At 40.1% G+C, this 27,988-nt stretch overlaps 1 protein-coding gene across 3 annotated transcripts in view; it reads left to right on the top strand.

Annotated features, from left to right (window-relative positions):
- Positions 1–27,988, top strand: part of LOC133562400 (platelet endothelial aggregation receptor 1-like) — a 157,639-nt gene that overhangs the window by 115,930 nt on the left and 13,721 nt on the right. For all 3 annotated transcript variants that reach the window (XM_061916580.1, XM_061916579.1, XM_061916581.1), the window contains exons 8-16: positions 43–145; positions 299–435; positions 9,997–10,209; positions 13,970–14,144; positions 16,751–16,871; positions 16,937–17,100; positions 18,244–18,346; positions 18,403–18,555; positions 18,713–18,844. In XM_061916580.1, coding sequence (XP_061772564.1) covers positions 43–145; positions 299–435; positions 9,997–10,209; positions 13,970–14,144; positions 16,751–16,871; positions 16,937–17,100; positions 18,244–18,346; positions 18,403–18,555; positions 18,713–18,844 — 1,301 coding nt within the window. The remainder of the gene's footprint in view (positions 1–42; positions 146–298; positions 436–9,996; positions 10,210–13,969; positions 14,145–16,750; positions 16,872–16,936; positions 17,101–18,243; positions 18,347–18,402; positions 18,556–18,712; positions 18,845–27,988) is intronic.

The raw sequence follows: 27,988 nt of genomic DNA, 5'->3' as shown, positions 1-27,988 counted from the left end.
GAATAAGATGAACTTTTATTATATTCTTTGTTTTGTCCACAGTTGTGAGAAGGCGTGCTCTAGGAAATGCCCGGCGCGATGTCCCTGTCAGAATGGAGGCATCTGCAGGGGCAAAGGGGTGTGTGAGTGTCCTCCTGGATGGACGGTACGCTGGTCACTCCAAGTTGAAATACACTCTCAATCTTTACCATTCCATTCTTCTCCCAATGACACAAAACTAAATCAATGTTCTTGCCCAAAACAAATAGTCCAAAGTCAATTGGATTCATTGAACTTCTGTACCTCGTCCTCTCTGAAGGGTTCTGTCTGCACGGAGCCATGTCCTGAGGGGCGCTACGGACCCAACTGTGCCCAGGAATGTGTCTGCCACAATGGAGGCACATGTCACCCTGAGACTGGACACTGCAAATGTGCCAAAGGTTTTACTGGGAACAGGTGTGTAAAGTTGTGTGTACACAGTATAGTATGTCAACTACATGTCTACCTAATGTGTAAAGTTGTGTGTACACAGTATATTATGTCAACTACATGTCTACCTAATGTGTAGAGTTGTGTGTACACAGTATAGTATGTCAACTACATGTCTACCTAATGTGTAGAGTTGTGTGTACACAGTATATTATGTCAACTACATGTCTACCTAATGTGTAGAGTTGTGTGTACACAGTATATTATGTCAACTACATGTCTACCTAATGTGTAGAGTTGTGTGTACACAGTATAGTATGTCAACTACATGTCTACCTAATGTGTAGAGTTGTGTGTACACAGTATATTATGTCAACTACATGTCTACCTAATGTGTAGAGTTGTGTGTACACAGTATATTATGTCAACTACATGTCTACCTAATGTGTAGAGTTGTGTGTACACAGTATATTATGTCAACTACATGTCTACCTAATGTGTAGAGTTGTGTGTACACAGTATATTATGTCAACTACATGTCTACCTAATGTGTAGAGTTGTGTGTACACAGTATATTATGTCAACTACATGTCTACCTAATGTGTAGAGTTGTGTGTACAAAGTGTAGTATGTCAACTACATGTCTACCTAATGTGTAAAGTTGTGTGTACACAGTATATTATGTCAACTACATGTCTACCTAATGTGTAGAGTTGTGTGTACAAAGTGTAGTATGTCAACTACATGTCTACCTAATGTGTAGAGTTGTGTGTACACAGTATATTATGTCAACTACATGTCTACCTAATGTGTAGAGTTGTGTGTACACAGTATATTATGTCAACTACATGTCTACCTAATGTGTAGAGTTGTGTGTACAAAGTGTAGTATGTCAACTACATGTCTACCTAATGTGTAAAGTTGTGTGTACACAGTATATTATGTCAACTACATGTCTACCTAATGTGTAGAGTTGTGTGTACACAGTATAATATGTCAACTACATGTCTACCTAATGTGTAGAGTTGTGTGTACACAGTATAGTATGTCAACTACATGTCTACCTAATGTGTAGAGTTGTGTGTACAAAGTGTAGTATGTCAACTACATGTCTACCTAATGTGTAGAGTTGTGTGTACACAGTATAGTATGTCAACTACATGTCTACCTAATGTGTAGAGTTGTGTGTACACAGTATATTATGTCAACTACATGTCTACCTAATGTGTAGAGTTGTGTGTACACAGTATAGTATGTCAACTACATGTCTACCTAATGTGTAGAGTTGTGTGTACAAAGTGTAGTATGTCAACTACATGTCTACCTAATGTGTAGAGTTGTGTGTACACAGTATAGTATGTCAACTACATGTCTACCTAATGTGTAGAGTTGTGTGTACACAGTATATTATGTCAACTACATGTCTACCTAATGTGTAGAGTTGTGTGTACAAAGTGTAGTATGTCAACTACATGTCTACCTAATGTGTAGAGTTGTGTGTACACAGTATAGTATGTCAACTACATGTCTACCTAATGTGTAGAGTTGTGTGTACACAGTATATTATGTCAACTACATGTCTACCTAATGTGTAGAGTTGTGTGTACAAAGTGTAGTATGTCAACTACATGTCTACCTAATGTGTAGAGTTGTGTGTACACAGTATAGTATGTCAACTACATGTCTACCTAATGTGTAGAGTTGTGTGTACACAGTATATTATGTCAACTACATGTCTACCTAATGTGTAGAGTTGTGTGTACAAAGTGTAGTATGTCAACTACATGTCTACCTAATGTGTAGAGTTGTGTGTACACAGTATATTATGTCAACTACATGTCTACCTAATGTGTAGAGTTGTGTGTACACAGTATAGTATGTCAACTACATGTCTACCTAATGTGTAGAGTTGTGTGTACACAGTATATTATGTCAACTACATGTCTACCTAATGTGTAGAGTTGTGTGTACACAGTATATTATGTCAACTACATGTCTACCTAATGTGTAGAGTTGTGTGTACAAAGTGTAGTATGTCAACTACATGTCTACCTAATGTGTAAAGTTGTGTGTACACAGTATATTATGTCAACTACATGTCTACCTAATGTGTAGAGTTGTGTGTACACAGTATATTATGTCAACTACATGTCTACCTAATGTGTAGAGTTGTGTGTACAAAGTGTAGTATGTCAACTACATGTCTACCTAATGTGTAGAGTTGTGTGTACACAGTATAGTATGTCAACTACATGTCTACCTAATGTGTAAAGTTGTGTGTACACAGTATATTATGTCAACTACATGTCTACCTAATGTGTAAAGTTGTGTGTACACAGTATAATATGTCAACTAAGTGTCTACCTAATGTGTAGAGTTGTGTGTACACAGTATATTATGTCAACTACATGTCTACCTAATGTGTAGAGTTGTGTGTACACAGTATAGTATGTCAACTACATGTCTACCTAATGTGTAGAGTTGTGTGTACACAGTATAGTATGTCAACTAAGTGTCTACCTAATGTGTAAAGTTGTGTGTACACAGTATAATATGTCAACTAAGTGTCTACCTAATGTGTAGAGTTGTGTGTACACAGTATAATATGTCAACTACATGTCTACCTAGTGTGTAGAGTTGTGTGTACACAGTATAGTATGTCAACTAAGTGTCTACCTAATGTGTAAAGTTGTGTGTACACAGTATAGTATGTCAACTAAGTGTCTACCTAATGTGTTAAGTTGTGTGTACACAGTATAATATGTCAACTACATGTCTACCTAATGTGTAAAGTTGTGTGTACACAGTATAGTATGTCAACTAAGTGTCTACCTAATGTGTAGAGTTGTGTGTACACAGTATAATATGTCAACTACATGTCTACCTAATGTTTAGAGTTGTGTGTACAAAGTGTAGTATGTCAACTACATGTCTACCTAATGTGTAGAGTTGTGTGTACACAGTATAGTATGTCAACTAAGTGTCTACCTAATGTGTAAAGTTGTGTGTACACAGTATACTATGTCAACTAAGTGTCTACCTAATGTGTAAAGTTGTGTGTACACAGTATAGTATGTCAACTAAGTGTCTACCTAATGTGTAGAGTTGTGTGTACACAGTATAATATGTCAACTACATGTCTACCTAATGTGTAAAGTTGTGTGTACACAGTATAGTATGTCAACTACATGTGTACCTAATGTGTAAAGTTGTGTGTACACAGTATAATATGTCAACTACATGTCTACCTAATGTGTAGAGTTGTGTGTACACAGTATAATATGTCAACTACATGTGTACCTAATGTGTAAAGTTGTGTGTACACAGTATATTATGTCAACTAAGTGTCTACCTAATGTGTAGAGTTGTGTGTACACAGTATAGTATGTCAACTACATGTCTACCTAATGTGTAGAGTTGTGTGTACACAGGATAGTATGTCAACTACATGTCTACCTAATGTGTAAAGTTGTGTGTACACAGTATAGTATGTCAACTAAGTGTCTACCTAATGTGTAAAGTTGTGTGTACACAGTATAGTATGTCAACTAAGTGTCTACCTAATGTGTAAAGTTGTGTGTACACAGTATAGTATGTCAACTACATGTCTACCTAATGTGTAAAGTTGTGTGTACACAGTATAGTATGTCAACTAAGTGTCTACCTAATGTGTAGAGTTGTGTGTACACAGTATAGTATGTCAACTACATGTCTACCTAATGTGTAGAGTTGTGTGTACACAGGATAGTATGTCAACTACATGTCTACCTAATGTGTAAAGTTGTGTGTACACAGTATAGTATGTCAACTACATGTCTAACTAATGTGTAAAGTTGTGTGTACACAATATAGTATGTCAACTACATGTGTACCTAATGTGTAGAGTTGTGTGTACACAGTATAATATGTCAACTAAGTGTGTGCATAATGTGTAAAGTTGTGTGTACACAGTATAGTATGTCAACTAAGTGTCTACCTAATGTGTAGAGTTGTGTGTACACAGTATATTATGTCAACTACATGTCTACCTAATGTGTAGAGTTGTGTGTACAAAGTGTAGTATGTCAACTACATGTCTACCTAATGTGTAAAGTTGTGTGTACACAGTATAGTATGTCAACTACATGTCTACCTAATGTGTAGAGTTGTGTGTACACAGTATATTATGTCAACTAAGTGTCTACCTAATGTGTAAAGTTGTGTGTACACAGTATAGTATGTCAACTACATGTCTACCTAATGTGTAAAGTTGTGTGTACACAGTATAGTATGTCAACTAAGTGTCTACCTAATGTGTAAAGTTGTGTGTACACAGTATAGTATGTCAACTAAGTGTCTACCTAATGTGTAAAGTTGTGTGTACACAGTATAGTATGTCAACTAAGTGTCTACCTAATGTGTAGAGTTGTGTGTACACAGTATAGTATGTCAACTACATGTCTACCTAGTGTGTAGAGTTGTGTGTACACAGTATATTATGTCAACTAAGTGTCTACCTAATGTGTAAAGTTGTGTGTACACAGTATAGTATGTCAACTACATGTCTACCTAATGTGTAAAGTTGTGTGTACACAGTATAGTATGTCAACTAAGTGTCTACCTAATGTGTAAAGTTGTGTGTACACAGTATAGTATGTCAACTAAGTGTCTACCTAATGTGTAAAGTTGTGTGTACACAGTATAGTATGTCAACTACATGTCTACCTAATGTGTAAAGTTGTGTGTACACAGTATAGTATGTCAACTAAGTGTCTACCTAATGTGTAGAGTTGTGTGTACACAGTATAGTATGTCAACTACATGTCTACCTAATGTGTAGAGTTGTGTGTACACAGGATAGTATGTCAACTACATGTCTACCTAATGTGTAAAGTTGTGTGTACACAGTATAGTATGTCAACTACATGTCTAACTAATGTGTAAAGTTGTGTGTACACAATATAGTATGTCAACTACATGTGTACCTAATGTGTAGAGTTGTGTGTACACAGTATAATATGTCAACTAAGTGTGTGCATAATGTGTAAAGTTGTGTGTACACAGTATAGTATGTCAACTAAGTGTCTACCTAATGTGTAGAGTTGTGTGTACACAGTATATTATGTCAACTACATGTCTACCTAATGTGTAGAGTTGTGTGTACAAAGTGTAGTATGTCAACTACATGTCTACCTAATGTGTAAAGTTGTGTGTACACAGTATAGTATGTCAACTACATGTCTACCTAATGTGTAGAGTTGTGTGTACACAGTATATTATGTCAACTAAGTGTCTACCTAATGTGTAAAGTTGTGTGTACACAGTATAGTATGTCAACTACATGTCTACCTAATGTGTAAAGTTGTGTGTACACAGTATAGTATGTCAACTAAGTGTCTACCTAATGTGTAAAGTTGTGTGTACACAGTATAGTATGTCAACTAAGTGTCTACCTAATGTGTAAAGTTGTGTGTACACAGTATAGTATGTCAACTAAGTGTCTACCTAATGTGTAGAGTTGTGTGTACACAGTATAGTATGTCAACTACATGTCTACCTAGTGTGTAGAGTTGTGTGTACACAGTATAGTATGTCAACTAAGTGTCTACCTAATGTGTAAAGTTGTGTGTACACAGTATACTATGTCAACTAAGTGTCTACCTAATGTGTAAAGTTGTGTGTACACAGTATAGTATGTCAACTACATGTCTACCTAATGTGTAAAGTTGTGTGTACACAGTATAGTATGTCAACTACATGTGTACCTAATGTGTAAAGTTGTGTGTACACAGTATAATATGTCAACTACATGTCTACCTAATGTGTAGAGTTGTGTGTACACAGTGTAGTATGTCAACTACATGTGTACCTAATGTGTAAAGTTGTGTGTACACAGTATAGTATGTCAACTAAGTGTCTACCTAATGTGTAGAGTTGTGTGTACACAGTATAGTATGTCAACTACATGTCTACCTAATGTGTAGAGTTGTGTGTACACAGGATAGTATGTCAACTACATGTCTACCTAATGTGTAAAGTTGTGTGTACACAGTATAGTATGTCAACTACATGTCTACCTAATGTGTAGAGTTGTGTGTACACAGTATAATATGTCAACTACATGTGTACCTAATGTGTAGAGTTGTGTGTACACAGTATAATATGTCAACTACATGTGTACATAATGTGTAAAGTTGTGTGTACACAGTATAATATGTCAACTAAGTGTGTACCTAATGTGTAAAGTTGTGTTTACACAGTATAATATGTCAACTAAGTGTGTACCTAATGTGTAGAGTTGTGTTTACACAGTATAATATGTCAACTAAGTGTGTACCTAATGTGTAGAGTTGTGTGTACACAGTATAATATGTCAACTAAGTGTGTACCTAATGTGTAGAGTTGTGTGTACACAGTATAATATGTCAACTAAGTGTGTACCTAATGTGTGGAGTTGTGTGTACACAGTATAATATGTCAACTAAGTGTCTACCTAATGTGCAGAGTTGTGTGTACACAGTATAATATGTCAACTAAGTGTGTACCTAATGTGTAGAGTTGTGTGTACACAGTATAATATGTCAACTAAGTGTGTACCTTATGTGTAGAGTTGTGTGTACACAGTATAATATGTGAAGTACCTAATTGACTTAACTAATTGTATGTTGTTTCCTTTGCCCGGCTGCCCCACAGAGCCTATAAAGGACAGGGAGATGTGGCAGGAAGACGGTCAATGTTCTTATTTCCATTCCAGCGCATATAAACCTGGGCTGTCTTAAGGGACCCACTGAGGGCCACACTGACACATCAAAGGGTGTCGGGGGCATAGTTGTAGTTTTCACCTTCAAAACGATGTGGTTTTTTTTTTCAAAGATGCAATTTTGGGAGACATTTTGTGTAAATGCTGAGCGGAACTGAAACGCTAACAGGTAGCAAAATATGAGCAAAGCTAGCATGCTCTCAGTACTATGCTAACAGACTAGCAGTAATATGCTAACAGCTGGCATTAATGACATACCAACATATGAAACTAAGGTGTTAAATGATGTAAAAAAGCTAGCATGCGTCAAGTAGCAAAATACATAACTGAGGTGTGGAGCTGAATCATTTCTTCTGCATAGCAAATTATGACTCAGGTGTATGCCTGCAAAAGTTGTCTTATTAAGATGCTAGCATACTAATGTTAGTTTACAAAAAGATGTCAGGTGAGAAAATATTTGACGCTGAGATGCGTAACTTTAAAATGATCAAAAAGTTAGCATGCTAATATGTTAGCATGCTAATGTTTGTGCCCACGAGTTATTAAAAACTGATCTAGTTTCTCCCTGGCCGCACTTTGTACAACCCTGATACAAACGTTGATTGTACGAGGAAATCATAAGACTGTATTGAATATACATCAGAAATAATTGAGTAATCCCTGAGAGGAAATTCAGATTTTCAGCATAAAATTGATCATATAAAACCTTGAAAAATACGATGTAAAAAATAAAGATTATATGATTTCTGTTTTGCTAAATTTGCTCATGAAAAAAATAGACACATTAGAAAAAAACAAAAATAAGTTTTGCAAAGTTCCAATCTGCTGGGTGTAGTTGACACTTCATACACAAACGCCATAAGCATTATGTCAACAATGTACAGTATGCTGTATTGCAGTGGTTCTCAACCTTTTTTCAGTCATCTACCCCCTGTCAACATTTTTTAATCCAAGTACCCCCTAATTAGAGCAAAGCATTTTTGGTTGGAAAAATAGAGATAAAGAAGTAAAATACAGCACTATGTCATCAGTTTCTGATTTATTAAATTGTATAACAGTGCAAAATATTGCTCATTTGTAGTGGTCTTTCTTGAACTATTTGGAAAAAAGATATAAAAATAACTAAAAACTTGTTGAAAAATAAACAAGTGATTGAATGATAAATGCATATTTCTCCACATAGAAGTAATCATCAACTTAAAGTGTCCTCTTTGGGGATTGTAATAGAGATCCATCTGGATTCATCAACTTACTTCTAAACATTTCTTCACAAAAAAGTAAATCTTTAACATCAATATTTATGGAACATGTACACAAAAAATCTAACTGTCAACACTGAATATTGCATTGTTGTATTTCTTTTCACACTTTATGAACTTACATTCATATTTTGTTGAAGTATTATTCAATAAATATATTTATAAAGGATTTTTGAATTGTTGCTACTTTTAGAATATTTTTTTAAAATCTCACATACCCCTTGGCTTACCTTCAAGTACCCCAGGGGTACAAGTACCCCCATTTGAGAACCACTGCTGTATTGCATCGCTCATGATACACTACCAATACGCTAACATTGGATATCCATGTTGTCTGCTCAAAACGTTTTATATTCTTTTAAAACTGCTTTCTTTTCATTGGCTTCACTTCAAAAAGCAGTTGTTCCTCCTTTCTGAAATAAGATGATTGCTATGTTTCTGACTGCTGCACCTCAGGTGCAGTGAGGAGTGTGTAGTGGGTATTTGATGATTGCTATGTTTCTGACTGCTGCACCTCAGGTGTAGTGAGGAGTGTGTGGTGGGTATTTGATGATTGCTATGTTTCTGACTGCTGCACCTCAGGTGTAGTGAGGAGTGTGTGGTGAGTATTTGATGATTGCTATGTTTCTGACTGCTGCACCTCAGGTGCAGTGAGGAGTGTGTAGTGGGTATTTGATGATTGTTATGTTTCTGACTGCTGCACCTCAGGTGCAGTGAGGAGTGTGTGGTGGGTATTTGATGATTGCTATGTTTCTGACTGCTGCACCTCAGGTGCAGTGAGGAGTGTGTAGTGGGTATTTGATGATTGTTATGTTTCTGACTGCTGCACCTCAGGTGCAGTGAGGAGTGTGTGGTGGGTATTTGATGTTTGCTATGTTTCTGACTGCTGCACCTCAGGTGTAGTGAGGAGTGTGTGGTGGGTATTTGATGATTGCTATGTTTCTGACTGCTGCACTTCAGGTGTAGTGAGGAGTGTGTGGTGGGTATTTGATGATTGCTATGTTTCTGACTGCTGCACCTCAGGTGTAGTGAGGAGTGTGTGGTGGGTATTTGATGATTGCTATGTTTCTGACTGCTGCACCTCAGGTGCAGTGAGGAGTGTGTGGTGGGTATTTGATGATTGCTATGTTTCTGACTGGTGCACCTCGGGTGCAGTGAGGAGTGTGTGGTGGGTATTTGATGATTGCTATGTTTCTGACTGCTGCACCTCAGGTGCAGTGAGGAGTGTGTGGTGGGTATTTGATGATTGCTATGTTTCTGACTGCTGCACTTCAGGTGTAGTGAGGAGTGTGTGGTGGGTATTTGATGATTACTATGTTTCTGACTGCTGCACCTCAGGTGCAGTGAGGAGTGTGTGGTGGGTATTTGATGATTGCTATTTTTCTGACTGCTGCACCTCAGGTGTAGTGAGGAGTGTGTGGTGGGTATTTGATGATTGCTATGTTTCTGACTGCTGCACCTCAGGTGTAGTGAGGAGTGTGTGGTGGGTATTTGATGATTGCTATGTTTCTGACTGCTGCACCTCAGGTGCAGTGAGGAGTGTGTGGTGGGTATTTGATGATTGCTATGTTTCTGACTGCTGCACCTCAGGTGTAGTGAGGAGTGTGCGGTGGGCTCGTACGGCCAGGACTGCCAGGGCGTGTGCGACTGCGCTAACGGCGCCCGCTGCTACAACATCGACGGAGGATGCCTGTGCGAGCCCGGCTTCAGCGGCCCCAACTGCCAGAACAGGATGTGTCCTCACGGCAAATACGGCATGCACTGCGAGCGCACCTGTCTCTGCCAGGACCAGCACACGCTCAGGTGAGGGCCAAGGTGGGACACATCCGCCGTATCCTGTTTAGCCTCAGTGGCCTTGTGGTTAGATCGCCCTGAGGTTGTAGCTCATGTCATTATGCTGGTACTTGATGAATACTTAGGTTTACTACACTACTGTATTTAATGTTGTCATGATGGTGGTACTTAATGAATACTTAGGTCTACTACACTACTGTATTTAATGTTGTCATGAGGGTGGTACTTAATGAATACTTAGGTCTACTACACTACTGTATTTAATGTTGTCATGAGGGTGGTACTTAATGAATACTTAGGCCTACTACACTACTGTATTTAATGTTGTCATTATGGTGGTACTTAATGAACACTTAGCTCTACTACACTACTGAATTTAATGTTGTCATGATGGTGGTACTTAATGAATACTTAGGTCTACTACACTACTGTATTTAATGTTGTCATGAGGGTGGTACTTAATGAATACTTAGGCCTACTACACTACTGTATTTAATGTTGTCATTATGGTGGTACTTAATGAATACTTAGGTCGACCACACTACTGTATTTAATGTTGTCATGATGGTGGTACTTAATGAACACTTAGCTCTACTACACTACTGAATTTAATGTTGTCATGATGGTGGTACTTAATGAATACTTAGGTCGACCACACTACTGTATTTAATGTTGTCATGATGGTGGTACTTAATGAATACTTAGGTCTACTACACTACTGTATTTAATATTAATGAGCCTGCTCAGTGGCCTAGTGGTCAGAGTGTCCGCCCTGAGACGGGGAGGTTGGGAGTTGAAACCCGGGCCGAGTCATACCAAAGACTATACAAATGAGCTCCCTGCTGAGCACTCAGCATCAAGGTTTGGTATTGGGGGTTAAATCATCAAAATGACTCACTGCTCCCCTCACCTACCTGGGGATGAGACAAGGGGATGGGTCAAATGCAGAGGTTAATTTCACCACACCTTGTGTGTGTGTGTGTGTGTGTGTGTGTGTGTGTGTGTGTGTGTGTGTGTGTGTGTGTGTGTGTGTGTGTGTGTGTGTGTGTGTGTGTGTGACACAATCAGTGTACTTAACTTTAACTAACTTTTACATGACACCATTGTGTTGTACATCAACATTGAGGTCAAATGAGACATTAGATAACACGTAGGTCAAATGAGACATAAGACATCAATACGTAAGTCAAATGAGACATAAGACATGAAGACGGAGGTGAAAAGAGACATAAGACATGAAGATGGAGATGAAATGAGTCATAAGACATGAAGATGGAGGTGAAATGAGACATAAGACATGAAGATGGAGGTGAAATGAGACATAAGACATGAAGACGGAGGTGAAATGAGACATAAGACATGAAGACGGCGGTGAAATGAGACATAAGACAAAGACAGAGGTGAAATGAGACATAAGACATGAAGACTGAGGTGAAATGAGACATAAGGCATGAAGACGGAGTTGAAATGAGACATAAGACATGAAGACGGAGTTGAAATGAGACATAAGACATGAAGACGGAGGTGAAATGAGACATAAGACATAAAGACGGAGGTGAAATGAGACGTAAGACATAAAGACGGAGGTGAAATGAGACATAAGACATAAAGACGGAGGTGAAATGAGACATAAGACTTGAAGATGGAGGTCAAATGAGACATAAGACATGAAGATGGAGATGAAATGAGTCATAAGACATGAAGATGGAGATGAAATGAGTCATAAGACATGAAGATGGAGGTGAATTGAGACATAAGACATGAAGACGGAGGTGAAATGAGACATAAGACATGAAGACGGAGGTGAAATGAGACATAAGACAAAGACAGAGGTGAAATGAGACATAAGACATGAAGACTGAGGTGAAATGAGACATAAGGCATGAAGACAGAGGTGAAATGAGACATAAGACATGAAGACGGAGGTGAAATGAGACATAAGACATAAAGACAGAGGTGAAATGAGACATAAGACATGAAGACTGAGGTGAAATGAGACATAAGTGATCAAGACGGAGGTGAAATGAGACATAAGACATGAAGACGGAGGTGAAATGAGACATAAGACATGAAGACGGCGGTGAAATGAGACATAAGACATGAAGACTGAGGTGAAATGAGACATAAGTGATCAAGACGGAGGTGAAATGAGACATAAGACATGAAGACTGAGGTGAAATGAGACATAAGACATAAAGACAGAGGTGAAATGAGACATAAGACATGAAGACTGAGGTGAAATGAGACATAAGTGATCAAGACGGAGGTGAAATGAGACATAAGACATGAAGACTGAGGTGAAATGAGACATAAGACATAAAGACAGAGGTGAAATGAGACATAAGACATGAAGACTGAGGTGAAATGAGACATAAGTGATCAAGACGGCGGTGAAATGAGACATAAGACATGAAGACGGAGGTGAAATGAGACATAAGGCATGAAGACGGAGGTGAAATGAGACATAAGACATGAAGACGGCGGTGAAATGAGACATAGGACATGAAGACGGATGTGAAATGAGACATAGGACATGAAGACGGAGGTGAAATGAGACATAAGGCATGAAGATGGAGTTGAAATGAGACATAAGACATGAAGACGTAGGTGAAATGAGACATAAGACATGAAGACGGCGGTGAAATGAGACATAAGACATGAAGACGTAGGTGAAATGAGACATAAGACATGAAGACGGAGGTGAAATGAGACATAGGACATGAAGACTGAGGTGAAATGAGACATAAGACATGAAGACGGCGGTGAAATGAGACATAGGACATGAAGACTGAGGTGAAATGAGACATAAGACATGAAGACGGCGGTGAAATGAGACATAAGGCATGAAGACGGAGTTGAAATGAGACATAAGGCATGAAGACGGAGGTGAAATGAGACATAAGACATGAAGACGGAGGTGAAATGAGACATAAGACATGAAGACGGCGGTGAAATGAGACATAAGACATGAAGACGGCGGTGAAATGAGACATAAGACATGAAGACGGCGGTGAAATGAGACATAGGACATGAAGACGGCGGTGAAATGAGACATAAGACATGAAGACGGCGGTGAAATGAGACATAAGACATGAAGACGGAGGTGAAATGAGACATAAGTGATCAAGACGGAGGTGAAATGAGACACAAGGCATGAAGACGGAGTTGAAATGAGACATAAGACATGAAGACGGAGTTGAAATGAGACATAAGACATGAAGACGGAGGTGAAATGAGACATAAGACATGAAGACTGAGGTGAAATGAGACATAAGGCATGAAGACGGCGGTGAAATGAGACATAAGACATGAAGACGGAGGTGAAATGAGACATAAGGCATGAAGACGGAGGTGAAAAGAGACATAAGACATGAAGACGGAGGTGAAATGAGACATAAGGCATGAAGACGGAGGTGAAAAGAGACATAAGACATGAAGACGGAGGTGAAATGAGACATAAGACATGAAGACGGAGGTGAAATGAGACATAAGGCATGAAGACAGAGGTGAAATGAGACATAAGGCATGAAGACGGAGTTGAAATGAGACATAAGACATGAAGACTGAGGTGAAATGAGACATAAGGCATGAAGACGGAGTTGAAATGAGACATAAGGCATGAAGACGGAGGTGAAATGAGACATAAGGCATGAAGACGGAGGTGAAATGAGACATAAGACATGAAGACGGAGTTGAAATGAGACATAAGACATGAAGACGGAGGTGAAAAGAGACATAAGTGATGAAGTTGGCTGTTGTTGTTTTGAAGCTGCCACCCGATGAAAGGCGAGTGCACGTGCCAAGCAGGCTGGGCCGGGCTGTACTGCAACGAAACCTGCGCCCAGGGTTTCTATGGCAACGGCTGCCAAGAGCCTTGTCTGTGTGTCAATGGCGGCGTGTGCGATGGCGCCAGCGGCCAATGCCAGTGCACACCTGGATATACGGTGAGAAGGATACCATTATTTCATATACACAGTCCTTGAATAACAATTGATTGAAACCAAAACCAAAAAGTTGATTAAATTATATTGAATGAAAATATTACTACTTTTTCTTAGTTTGAAGAAAACTTTGTCCATGTTTCAAGGGAAATAAAGAATTATTTTTCATTTTTAAATTCCAACATATCCCGTACCTGAGAAGTTGTCCAAGGTGTGCAAAAGCCCTAAAATAATACTTAGCCATTATTTAAAATGATATTTGACTCTGTGACTCATTCTCTGACAATTGATTGAAATGTGGAATGTTTTTGTTATTGAGGTCATTATTAGAATTAGAATTATAATATAGAATATAAATAATTATAACTATTGTAATTATTATAGTTGACATTGGACAATTGGGGGGATTGTTTGTCAAATTAAGGATTTTGTATTTACAGTAAATAGATTTTTATAGTACTTACAGTTGGCACCTCATTCAGATGTGAAATAACATTAAAGTGAATGAATGAATGACAATTGCTGTATGATTTGTGTACATGTATGCAGATTGTGTACATGCATGTAGATTGTGTACATGTATGTAGATTTTCTACATCAGGGGTCGGCGACCTTTACCACTCAAAAAGCCATTTCGACCCGTTTCACAAAATAAAGAATACAATGGGAGCCGCAACCATTCTCCTGAATATCTGCTGGTGGTCACCCAGATAACAATAATAAGGGCGTGCTATGAAGCCGTTGCCTTAGACGCCTTCTACAACAAGTACAAACTGCTTGCCAGTCCAGCAACATGTTGTATGTGGCCTCCGCAGACTCACGTACACGACTGCAAGGCACACTGAGTGATACAGGTTACACTGAAGGTTGTGATATAAACAACTTTAACACTCTTACTAGTATGCACCACACTGTGAACCCACAACAAACAAGAATGACAAACACATGTTGGGAGAACATCCTCACAGCAACACAACATAAATGCAACACAACAAACACACAGAGTCTTCTGCATCCATGACTCTTCCTGACTATATCAATAACCCCGCTAGCATGTAGATTGTGTACATGTATGTAGATTGTGTACATGTATGCAGATTGTGTACATGTATGTAGATTGTGTACATGTATGCAGATTGTGTACATGTATGCAGATTGTGTACATGCATGTAGATTGTGTACATGTATGCAGATTGTGTACATGTATGCAGATTGTGTACAGGTATGTAGATTGTGTACATGTATGTAGATTGTGTACATGTATGCAGATTGTGTACATGTATGTAGATTGTGTACATGTATGTAGATTGTGTAAATGTATGCAGATTGTGTAGATGTATGCAGATTGTGTACATGTATGTAGATTGTGTACATGTATGCAGATTGTGTACAGGTATGCAGATTGTGTACATGTATGTAGATTGTGTACATGTATGCAGATTGTGTAGATGTATGTTGATTGTGTAAATGTATGCGGATTGTGTACATGCATGTGGATTGTGTACATATATGTAGATTGTGTACATATATGTAGATTGTGTACATATATGCAGATTGTGTACATGTATGTAGATTGTGTACATGTATGCAGATTGTGTACATGTTTGCAGATTGTGTACATATATGTAGATTGTGTACATGTATGCAGATTGTGTACATGTATGCAGATTGTGTACATGTATGTAGATTGTGTACATGTATGCAGATTGTGTACATGTATGCAGATTGTGTACATGTATGTAGATTGTGTACATACATGTAGATTGTGTACATGTATGTAGATTGTGTACATGTATGCAGATTGTGTACATGCATGTAGATTGTGTACATGTATGCAGATTGTGTACATGTATGCAGATTGTGTACAGGTATGTAGATTGTGTACATGTATGTAGATTGTGTACATGTATGCAGATTGTGTACATGTATGTAGATTGTGTACATGTATGTAGATTGTGTAAATGTATGCAGATTGTGTAGATGTATGCAGATTGTGTACATGTATGTAGATTGTGTACATGTATGCAGATTGTGTACAGGTATGCAGATTGTGTACATGTATGTAGATTGTGTACATGTATGCAGATTGTGTAGATGTATGTTGATTGTGTAAATGTATGCGGATTGTGTACATGCATGTGGATTGTGTACATATATGTAGATTGTGTACATATATGTAGATTGTGTACATATATGCAGATTGTGTACATGTATGTAGATTGTGTACATGTATGCAGATTGTGTACATGTTTGCAGATTGTGTACATATATGTAGATTGTGTACATGTATGCAGATTGTGTACATGTATGCAGATTGTGTACATGTATGTAGATTGTGTACATGTATGCAGATTGTGTACATGTATGCAGATTGTGTACATGTATGTAGATTGTGTACATACATGTAGATTGTGTACATGTATGTAGATTGTGTACATGTATGCAGATTGTGTACATACATGTAGATTGTGTACATGTATGTAGATTGTGTACATGTATGCAGATTGTGTACATGTATGTGCTGAGAGAAGAAGAGGTAAATAAGAGCAGCCCCTGTGCTGTTTTTAACTGTCAATGTTTGTGCTGCAATCCACTGTTTGTGTTTGCAGGATGTCCACTGCCAGAGTCCTTGTAAAAGCGGCACCTTTGGCAAGAAGTGCTCGCTGGAATGTTCCTGTCAGAACTTTGTGGACTGCTCGCCCATTGATGGGAGGTGTTTCTGCAAAGAAGGTGAAGACGCCCTCCAGTCATGGCCTCCAGCTTGTTGTACGGCGCTCACCATCAGTTGTCTTCAGGCTGGCGAGGACCAGACTGCTCGCTCCCCTGCTCGGAGGGAACATGGGGCCCCGGCTGCAACGCCACCTGTCAGTGCGCCAACGGGGCCAAATGCAGGCCGACGGATGGATGGTGCACCTGCACGGCGGGCTGGCAGGGGGCGCACTGCGAGCAGTCATGCCCGGTGAGTTGGCAACATATTAGTGGAAGCTTGGGTTAGCTTCTTGAACCGGCTCTGGAAGTTTGTGGACTGAAGCAAATTTCTTCGTAAGAAAACAATGTAAATACGAATAATTGGTTCCAGCCTGGACAAAAGTCCATATTTTAGTGAAGGTCTGTACATTTGACAGTACCGTGTATCAAACAATCATAACTAGGGCTGATGGATCAACTTTCTCTCTATTAACAAGATAAACTGTGGCTCTGATAACACGCGCGCACATACAGAAGTCACTATGATGCCCTCAAAAAGGATCAGAAATCACAAGAAATCCTTGACTTTAACAACCATATTGCTACAATAATAAACATCAAATAAGGAAAGTCCACTTCCATGAACATCGACAAGGAGCTGACAGAAAGCGGGACGGGGTTGGGGGGCGGGGGGGTTGCTGAAGGAGAAGTACTGTATTTTCCTCTCTGTGAAATATGTATGCTTAGTCATATTCTTCCAAAAAGTCCAGTCTCATCACAATTAAAAGTTGCTGTAGTACAAAGCCTGCCACTTAGACACAATACATGACTATTAATGAAATGCAAAAGTGCTGACACTGGTGATATCGCCCCGTCTCTGCTTTGTCTGCGTCACGGTACTCGATGTTCGGCCTCGAGTACACAAACACTGATACGGGACAACTCGCAATCTTTTGGATTGCCAGCTGTCCCTTTGCACGGATAGAAAAGTACAATAACAATATCAAGCCGCTAAAATGCCCCAAACAGAGATAAATGTAGAGAAAGTGTTTTACATTTTCCCATCATGCACTCTAATGGATTAAAAAGTGGTGTAATTTAGAATGTGCTGATGGTGTTTGGATGTTGTTGATAACATCCACAATGTTTAGTGAACAGTTTTTTTGACTTTTATGTTAGTTGCGTTGTTTTTTTTCCACCATGACTGGGAAAGGTTGTTTGGATTGTGGCATATAAGTAAATGCTCTGCTCTTCTTGCAAAGTACTGATTTACTCCAATTGTCCAGAGGATGGCAGCAAATATACCAGATGGTACTTTGAAAGCAGTCCATGAATGAAGTTTGCACGTCCTGGCATTGAAGAACTTGTACCTGCAAGCTTGAATCCGCTTGGTGTCTTTGTTCCACGCGTGCAGGTGGGTTGGTTTGGGCCCGGCTGCCAGAAGAGGTGCGACTGTGTCCACGCCGACGCTTGCCAAGCGACTACGGGGAAGTGCCAGTGCCTGCCAGGCTGGTGGGGTGAGTCAGGTGGGGTCTGCCTTCTCTGCAGGGAATCAACTTTTTTCCATGGCCAGGCCCGCGCTGCAGCCAACCATGCTCAGAGGGCCTGTGGGGGCGCCACTGCAACCACACCTGTGCCGAGCACTGTCCCAACAGCGACAGGTGTGTGCGGGAGACAGGAGCGTGCGTGTGCGGTCCAGGCTACTGGGGGGTCAGCTGTCAGAACAGTGAGTCCTAACCACGCCCTGAGGGGCTATACTGTATTTCTTCTATTCCTCCCTGCCACCAGAGCGCATACGGCCAGCAGTGCAGCTCGTCCTGGCCGTCCTGCGCTCGGTCCCCCCCACCGACTATATTTCTTAGCACCGTCCTCCCTGCCTCCAGAGTGCAGAGCCGGCACGTACGGCCAGCAGTGCAGCTCGTCCTGCCCGTCCTGCGCTGGGTCCTACCGCTGCCACCATGTGAGCGGAGAGTGCGACTGCCTTGCCGGGTACACGGGCCACGACTGCCATCAAGGTGGGAATATTCTCATCATTACACGCCTCATTCATCAAAAGTTACTTAACAGTGGCTCTTTTCATCCCTCTGAGAAATATCAAGCCAAAACCACTTTGGGGATGACTTGATTTTAGTGTTAGAGAAATAACAACAGAGCAGCATTTTCATTTTCCTGAAGGAATCAATAAAGTACTATCTTTCTATGTTTTGACACATTTCAACCTCTTAAGCATTGTACAAGAATACAATAGGCCCACTAACTTTGTGGGCTAATTAATGATGGATGGCTGACAGGAGCTATCATTGAACATATTTTTCACATCTTTGTGTATGTGCTGCATGTTACCAGACAGTCTGGTGAGTGACAGACAGTAACATATGGTAACAACATCTTTGTGTATGTGCTGCATGTTACCAGACAGTCTGGTGAGTGACAGACAGTAACATATGGTAGCAACATCTTTGTGTATGTGCTGCATGTTACCAGACAGTGGTGAGTGACAGACAGTAACATATGGTAACAACATCTTTGTGTATGTGCTGCATGTTACCAGACAGTCTGGTGAGTGACAGACAGTAACATATGGTAACAACATCTTTGTGTATGTGCTGCATGTTACCAGACAGTCTGGTGAGTGACAGACAGTAACAAATGGTAACAACATCTTTGTGTATGTGCTTCATGTTACCAGACAGTCTGGTGAGTGACAGACAGTAACATATGGTAACAACATCTTTGTGTATGTGCTGCATGTTACCAGACAGTAACATATGGTAACAACATCTTTGTGTATGTGTTGCATGTTACCAGACAGTCTGGTGAGTGACAGACAGTAACAAATGGTAACAACATCTTTGTGTATGTGCTTCATGTTACCAGACAATCTGGTGAGTGACAGACAGTAACATATGGTAACAACATATTTGTGTATGTGCTGCATGTTACCAGACAGTCTGGTGGGTGACAGACAGTAACATATGGTAGCAACATCTTTGTGTATGTGCTGCATGTTACCAGACAGTGGTGAGTGACAGACAGTAACATATGGTAACAACATCTTTGTGTATGTGCTGCATGTTACCAGACAGTCTGGTGAGTGACAGACAGTAACATATGGTAACAACATCTTTGTGTATGTGCTGCATGTTACCAGACAGTCTGGTGAGTGACAGACAGTAACATATGGTAGCAACATCTTTGTGTATGTGCTGCATGTTACCAGACAGTGGTGAGTGACAGACAGTAACATATGGTAACAACATCTTTGTGTATGTGCTGCATGTTACCAGACAGTCTGGTGAGTGACAGACAGTAACATATGGTAACAACATCTTTGTGTATGTGTTGCATGTTACCAGACAGTCTGGTGAGTGACAGACAGTAACAAATGGTAACAACATCTTTGTGTATGTGCTTCATGTTACCAGACAGTCTGGTGAGTGACAGACAGTAACATATGGTAACAACATCTTTGTGTATGTGCTGCATGTTACCAGACAGTAACATATGGTAACAACATCTTTGTGTATGTGTTGCATGTTACCAGACAGTCTGGTGAGTGACAGACAGTAACAAATGGTAACAACATCTTTGTGTATGTGCTTCATGTTACCAGACAGTCTGGTGAGTGACAGACAGTAACATATGGTAACAACATATTTGTGTATGTGCTGCATGTTACCAGACAGTCTGGTGAGTGACACACAGTAACATATGGTAACAACATCTTTGTGTATGTGCTGCATGTTACCAGACAGTAACATATGGTAACAACATCTTTGTGTATGTGTTGCATGTTACCAGACAGTCTGGTGAGTGACAGACAGTAACAAATGGTAACAACATCTTTGTGTATGTGCTTCATGTTACCAGACAATCTGGTGAGTGACAGACAGTAACATATGGTAACAACATATTTGTGTATGTGCTGCATGTTACCAGACAGTCTGGTGGGTGACAGACAGTAACATATGGTAGCAACATCTTTGTGTATGTGCTGCATGTTACCAGACAGTGGTGAGTGACAGACAGTAACATATGGTAACAACATCTTTGTGTATGTGCTGCATGTTACCAGACAGTCTGGTGAGTGACAGACAGTAACATATGGTAACAACATCTTTGTGTATGTGCTGCATGTTACCAGACAGTCTGGTGAGTGACAGACAGTAACATATGGTAGCAACATCTTTGTGTATGTGCTGCATGTTACCAGACAGTGGTGAGTGACAGACAGTAACATATGGTAACAACATCTTTGTGTATGTGCTGCATGTTACCAGACAGTCTGGTGAGTGACAGACAGTAACATATGGTAACAACATCTTTGTGTATGTGTTGCATGTTACCAGACAGTCTGGTGAGTGACAGACAGTAACAAATGGTAACAACATCTTTGTGTATGTGCTTCATGTTACCAGACAGTCTGGTGAGTGACAGACAGTAACATATGGTAGCAACATCTTTGTGTATGTGCTGCATGTTACCAGACAGTGGTGAGTGACAGACAGTAACATATGGTAACAACATCTTTGTGTATGTGCTGCATGTTACCAGACAGTCTGGTGAGTGACAGACAGTAACATATGGTAACAACATCTTTGTGTATGTGTTGCATGTTACCAGACAGTCTGGTGAGTGACAGACAGTAACAAATGGTAACAACATCTTTGTGTATGTGCTGCATGTTACCAGACAGTAACATATGGTAACAACATCTTTGTGTATGTGTTGCATGTTACCAGACAGTCTGGTGAGTGACAGACAGTAACAAATGGTAACAACATCTTTGTGTATGTGCTTCATGTTACCAGACAGTCTGGTGAGTGACAGACAGTAACATATTGTAACAACATATTTGTGTATGTGCTGCATGTTACCAGACAGTCTGGTGAGTGACACACAGTAACATATGGTAACAACATCTTTGTGTATGTGCTGCATGTTACCAGAGAGTGGTGAGTGACAGACAGTAACATATGGTAACAACATCTTTGTGTATGTGCTGCGTGTTACCAGACAGTCTGGTGAGTGACAGACAGTAACATATGGTAACAACATATTTGTGTATGTGCTGCATGTTACCAGACAGTAACATATGGTAACAACATCTTTGTGTATGTGCTGTATGTTACCAGACAGTCTGGTGAGTGACAGACAGTAACATATGGTAACAACATCTTTGTGTATGTGCTGCATGTTACCAGACAGTCTGGTGAGTGACAGACAGTAACATATGGTAACAACATCTTTGTGTATGTGCTGCATGTTACCAGACAGTGGTGAGTGACAGACAGTAACATATGGTAACAACATCTTTGTGTATGTGCTGCATGTTACCAGACAGTCTGGTGAGTGACAGACAGTAACATATGGTAACAACATCTTTGTGTATGTGCTGCATGTTACCAGACAGTCTGGTGAGTGACAGACAGTAACATATGGTAACAACATATTTGTGTATGTGCTGCATGTTACCAGACAGTCTGGTGAGTGACAGACAGTAACATATGGTAACAACATCTTTGTTTATGTGCTGCATGTTACCAGACAGTGGTGAGTGACAGACAGTAACATATGGTAACAACATCTTTGTGTATGTGTTGCATGTTACCAGACAGTCTGGTGAGTGACAGACAGTAACATATGGTAACAACATATTTGTGTATGTGTTGCATGTTACCAGACAGTCTGGTGAGTGACAGACAGTAACATATGGTAACAACCTCTTTGTGTATGTGCTGCATGTTACCAGACAGTCTGGTGAGTGACAGACAGTAACATATGGTAACAACATCTTTGTGTATGTGCTGCATGTTACCAGACAGTGGTGAGTGACAGACAGTAACATATGGTAACAACATATTTGTGTATGTGCTGCATGTTACCAGACAGTCTGGTGAGTGACAGACAGTAACATATGGTAACAACATCTTTGTGTATGTGCTGCATGTTACCAGACAGTCTGGTGAGTGACAGACAGTAACATATGGTAACAACATCTTTGTGTATGTGCTGCATGTTACCAGACAGTCTGGTGAGTGACAGACAGTAACATATGGTAACAACATCTTTGTGTATGTGTTGCATGTTACCAGACAGTCTGGTGAGTGACAGACAGTAACAAATGGTAACAACATCTTTGTGTATGTGCTTCATGTTACCAGACAGTCTGGTGAGTGACAGACAGTAACATATGGTAACAACATCTTTGTGTATGTGCTGCATGTTACCAGACAGTAACATATGGTAACAACATCTTTGTGTATGTGTTGCATGTTACCAGACAGTCTGGTGAGTGACAGACAGTAACAAATGGTAACAACATCTTTGTGTATGTGCTTCATGTTACCAGACAGTCTGGTGAGTGACAGACAGTAACATATGGTAACAACATATTTGTGTATGTGCTGCATGTTACCAGACAGTCTGGTGAGTGACACACAGTAACATATGGTAACAACATCTTTGTGTATGTGCTGCATGTTACCAGACAGTGGTGAGTGACAGACAGTAACATATGGTAACAACATCTTTGTGTATGTGCTGCGTGTTACCAGACAGTCTCGTGAGTGACAGACAGTAACATATGGTAACAACATCTTTGTGTATGTGCTGCATGTTACCAGACAGTAACATATGGTAACAACATCTTTGTGTATGTGCTGTATGTTACCAGACAGTCTGGTGAGTGACAGACAGTAACATATGGTAACAACATCTTTGTGTATGTGCTGCATGTTACCAGACAGTGGTGAGTGACAGACAGTAACATATGGTAACAACCTCTTTGTGTATGTGCTGCATGTTACCAGACAGTCTGGTGAGTGACAGACAGTAACATATGGTAACAACATCTTTGTGTATGTGTTGCATGTTACCAGACAGTCTGGTGAGTGACAGACAGTAACATATGGTAACAACATCTTTGTGTATGTGCTGCATGTTACCAGACAGTGGTGAGTGACAGACAGTAACATATGGTAACAACATCTTTGTGTATGTGCTGCATGTTACCAGACAGTCTGGTGAGTGACAGACAGTAACATATGGTAACAACATATTTGTGTATGTGCTGCATGTTACCAGACAGTCTGGTGAGTGACAGACAGTAACATATGGTAACAACATCTTTGTGTATGTGCTGCATGTTACCAGACAGTCTGGTGAGTGACAGACAGTAACATATGGTAACAACATCTTTGTGTATGTGCTGCATGTTACCAGACAGTGGTGAGTGACAGACAGTAACATATGGTAACAACATCTTTGTGTATGTGCTGCATGTTACCAGACAGTCTGGTGAGTGACAGACCGTAACATATGGTAACAATATCTTTGTGTATGTGCTGCATGTTACCAGACAGTCTGGTGAGTGACGGACAGTAACATATGGTAACAACATCTTTGTGTATGTGCTGCATGTTACCAGACAGTGGTGAGTGACAGACAGTAACATATGGTAACAACATCTTTGTGTATGTGCTGCATGTTACCAGACAGTCTGGTGAGTGACAGACAGTAACATATGGTAACAACATCTTTGTGTATGTGTTGCATGTTACCAGACAGTCTGGTGAGTGACAGACAGTAACATATGGTAACAACATCTTTGTGTATGTGCTGCATGTTACCAGACAGTCTGGTGAGTGACAGACAGTAACATATGGTAACAACATCTTTGTGTATGTGCTGCATGTTACCAGACAGTCTGGTGAGTGACAGACAGTAACATATGGTAACAACATCTTTGTGTATGTGCTGCATGTTACCAGACAGTGGTGAGTGACAGACAGTAACATATGGTAACAACATCTTTGTGTATGTGCTGCATGTTACCAGACAGTCTGGTGAGTGACAGACCGTAACATATGGTAACAATATCTTTGTGTATGTGCTGCATGTTACCAGACAGTCTGGTGAGTGACAGACAGTAACATATGGTAACAACATATTTGTGTATGTGCTGCATGTTACCAGACAGTCTGGTGAGTGACAGACAGTAACATATGGTAACAACATCTTTGTGTATGTGCTGCATGTTACCAGACAGTCTGGTGAGTGACAGACAGTAACATATGGTAACAACATCTTTGTGTATGTGCTGCATGTTACCAGACAGTGATGAGTGACAGACAGTAACATATGGTAACAACATCGTTGTGTATGTGCTGCATGTTACCAGACAGTCTGGTGAGTGACAGACCGTAACATATGGTAACAATATCTTTGTGTATGTGCTGCATGTTACCAGACAGTCTGGTGAGTGACAGACAGTAACATATGGTAACAACATCTTTGTGTATGTGCTGCATGTTACCAGACAGTGGTGAGTGACAGACAGTAACATATGGTAACAACATCTTTGTGTATGTGCTGCATGTTACCAGACAGTCTGGTGAGTGACAGACAGTAACATATGGTAACAACATCTTTGTGTATGTGTTGCATGTTACCAGACAGTCTGGTGAGTGACAGACAGTAACATATGGTAACAACATCTTTGTGTATGTGCTGCATGTTACCAGACAGTCTGGTGAGTGACAGACAGTAACATATGGTAACAACATCTTTGTGTATGTGCTGCATGTTACCAGACAGTCTGGTGAGTGACAGACAGTAACATATGGTAACAACATCTTTGTGTATGTGCTGCATGTTACCAGACAGTGGTGAGTGACAGACAGTAACATATGGTAACAACATCTTTGTGTATGTGCTGCATGTTACCAGACAGTCTGGTGAGTGACAGACCATAACATATGGTAACAATATCTTTGTGTATGTGCTGCATGTTACCAGACAGTCTGGTGAGTGACAGACAGTAACATATGGTAACAACATCTTTGTGTATGTGCTGCATGTTACCAGACAGTCTGGTGAGTGACAGACAGTAACATATGGTAACAACATCTTTGTGTATGTGCTGCATGTTACCAGACAGTCTGGTGAGTGACAGACAGTAACATATGGTAACAACATCTTTGTGTATGTGCTGCATGTTACCAGACAGTGGTGAGTGACAGACAGTAACATATGGTAACAACATCTTTGTGTATGTGCTGCATGTTACCAGACAGTCTGGTGAGTGACAGACAGTAACATATGGTAACAACATATTTGTGTATGTGCTGCATGTTACCAGACAGTCTGGTGAGTGACAGACAGTAACATATGGTAACAACATCTTTGTGTATGTGCTGCATGTTACCAGACAGTCTGGTGAGTGACAGACAGTAACATATGGTAACAACATCTTTGTGTATGTGCTGCATGTTACCAGACAGTGGTGAGTGACAGACAGTAACATATGGTAACAACATCTTTGTGTATGTGCTGCATGTTACCAGACAGTCTGGTGAGTGACAGACCGTAACATATGGTAACAATATCTTTGTGTATGTGCTGCATGTTACCAGACAGTCTGGTGAGTGACGGACAGTAACATATGGTAACAACATCTTTGTGTATGTGCTGCATGTTACCAGACAGTGGTGAGTGACAGACAGTAACATATGGTAACAACATCTTTGTGTATGTGCTGCATGTTACCAGACAGTCTGGTGAGTGACAGACAGTAACATATGGTAACAACATCTTTGTGTATGTGTTGCATGTTACCAGACAGTCTGGTGAGTGACAGACAGTAACATATGGTAACAACATCTTTGTGTATGTGCTGCATGTTACCAGACAGTCTGGTGAGTGACAGACAGTAACATATGGTAACAACATCTTTGTGTATGTGCTGCATGTTACCAGACAGTCTGGTGAGTGACAGACAGTAACATATGGTAACAACATCTTTGTGTATGTGCTGCATGTTACCAGACAGTGGTGAGTGACAGACAGTAACATATGGTAACAACATCTTTGTGTATGTGCTGCATGTTACCAGACAGTCTGGTGAGTGACAGACCGTAACATATGGTAACAATATCTTTGTGTATGTGCTGCATGTTACCAGACAGTCTGGTGAGTGACAGACAGTAACATATGGTAACAACATATTTGTGTATGTGCTGCATGTTACCAGACAGTCTGGTGAGTGACAGACAGTAACATATGGTAACAACATCTTTGTGTATGTGCTGCATGTTACCAGACAGTCTGGTGAGTGACAGACAGTAACATATGGTAACAACATCTTTGTGTATGTGCTGCATGTTACCAGACAGTGATGAGTGACAGACAGTAACATATGGTAACAACATCTTTGTGTATGTGCTGCATGTTACCAGACAGTCTGGTGAGTGACAGACCGTAACATATGGTAACAATATCTTTGTGTATGTGCTGCATGTTACCAGACAGTCTGGTGAGTGACAGACAGTAACATATGGTAACAACATCTTTGTGTATGTGCTGCATGTTACCAGACAGTGGTGAGTGACAGACAGTAACATATGGTAACAACATCTTTGTGTATGTGCTGCATGTTACCAGACAGTCTGGTGAGTGACAGACAGTAACATATGGTAACAACATCTTTGTGTATGTGTTGCATGTTACCAGACAGTCTGGTGAGTGACAGACAGTAACATATGGTAACAACATCTTTGTGTATGTGCTGCATGTTACCAGACAGTCTGGTGAGTGACAGACAGTAACATATGGTAACAACATCTTTGTGTATGTGCTGCATGTTACCAGACAGTCTGGTGAGTGACAGACAGTAACATATGGTAACAACATCTTTGTGTATGTGCTGCATGTTACCAGACAGTGGTGAGTGACAGACAGTAACATATGGTAACAACATCTTTGTGTATGTGCTGCATGTTACCAGACAGTCTGGTGAGTGACAGACCGTAACATATGGTAACAATATCTTTGTGTATGTGCTGCATGTTACCAGACAGTCTGGTGAGTGACAGACAGTAACATATGGTAACAACATCTTTGTGTATGTGCTGCATGTTACCAGACAGTCTGGTGAGTGACAGACAGTAACATATGGTAACAACATCTTTGTGTATGTGCTGTATGTTACCAGACAGTCTGGTGAGTGACAGACAGTAACATATGGTAACAACATCTTTGTGTATGTGCTGCATGTTACCAGACAGTGGTGAGTGACAGACAGTAACATATGGTAACAACATATTTGTGTATGTGCTGCATGTTACCAGACAGTCTGGTGAGTGACAGACAGTAACATA

The sequence above is a fragment of the Nerophis ophidion genome, linkage group LG11 (genome assembly GCF_033978795.1).
Source record: "Nerophis ophidion isolate RoL-2023_Sa linkage group LG11, RoL_Noph_v1.0, whole genome shotgun sequence".
Lineage (NCBI taxonomy): Eukaryota > Metazoa > Chordata > Actinopteri > Syngnathiformes > Syngnathidae > Nerophis > Nerophis ophidion.
Note: the sequence above shows the minus strand (reverse complement) of the source record. Positions and strands in the feature narration are given on the sequence as shown.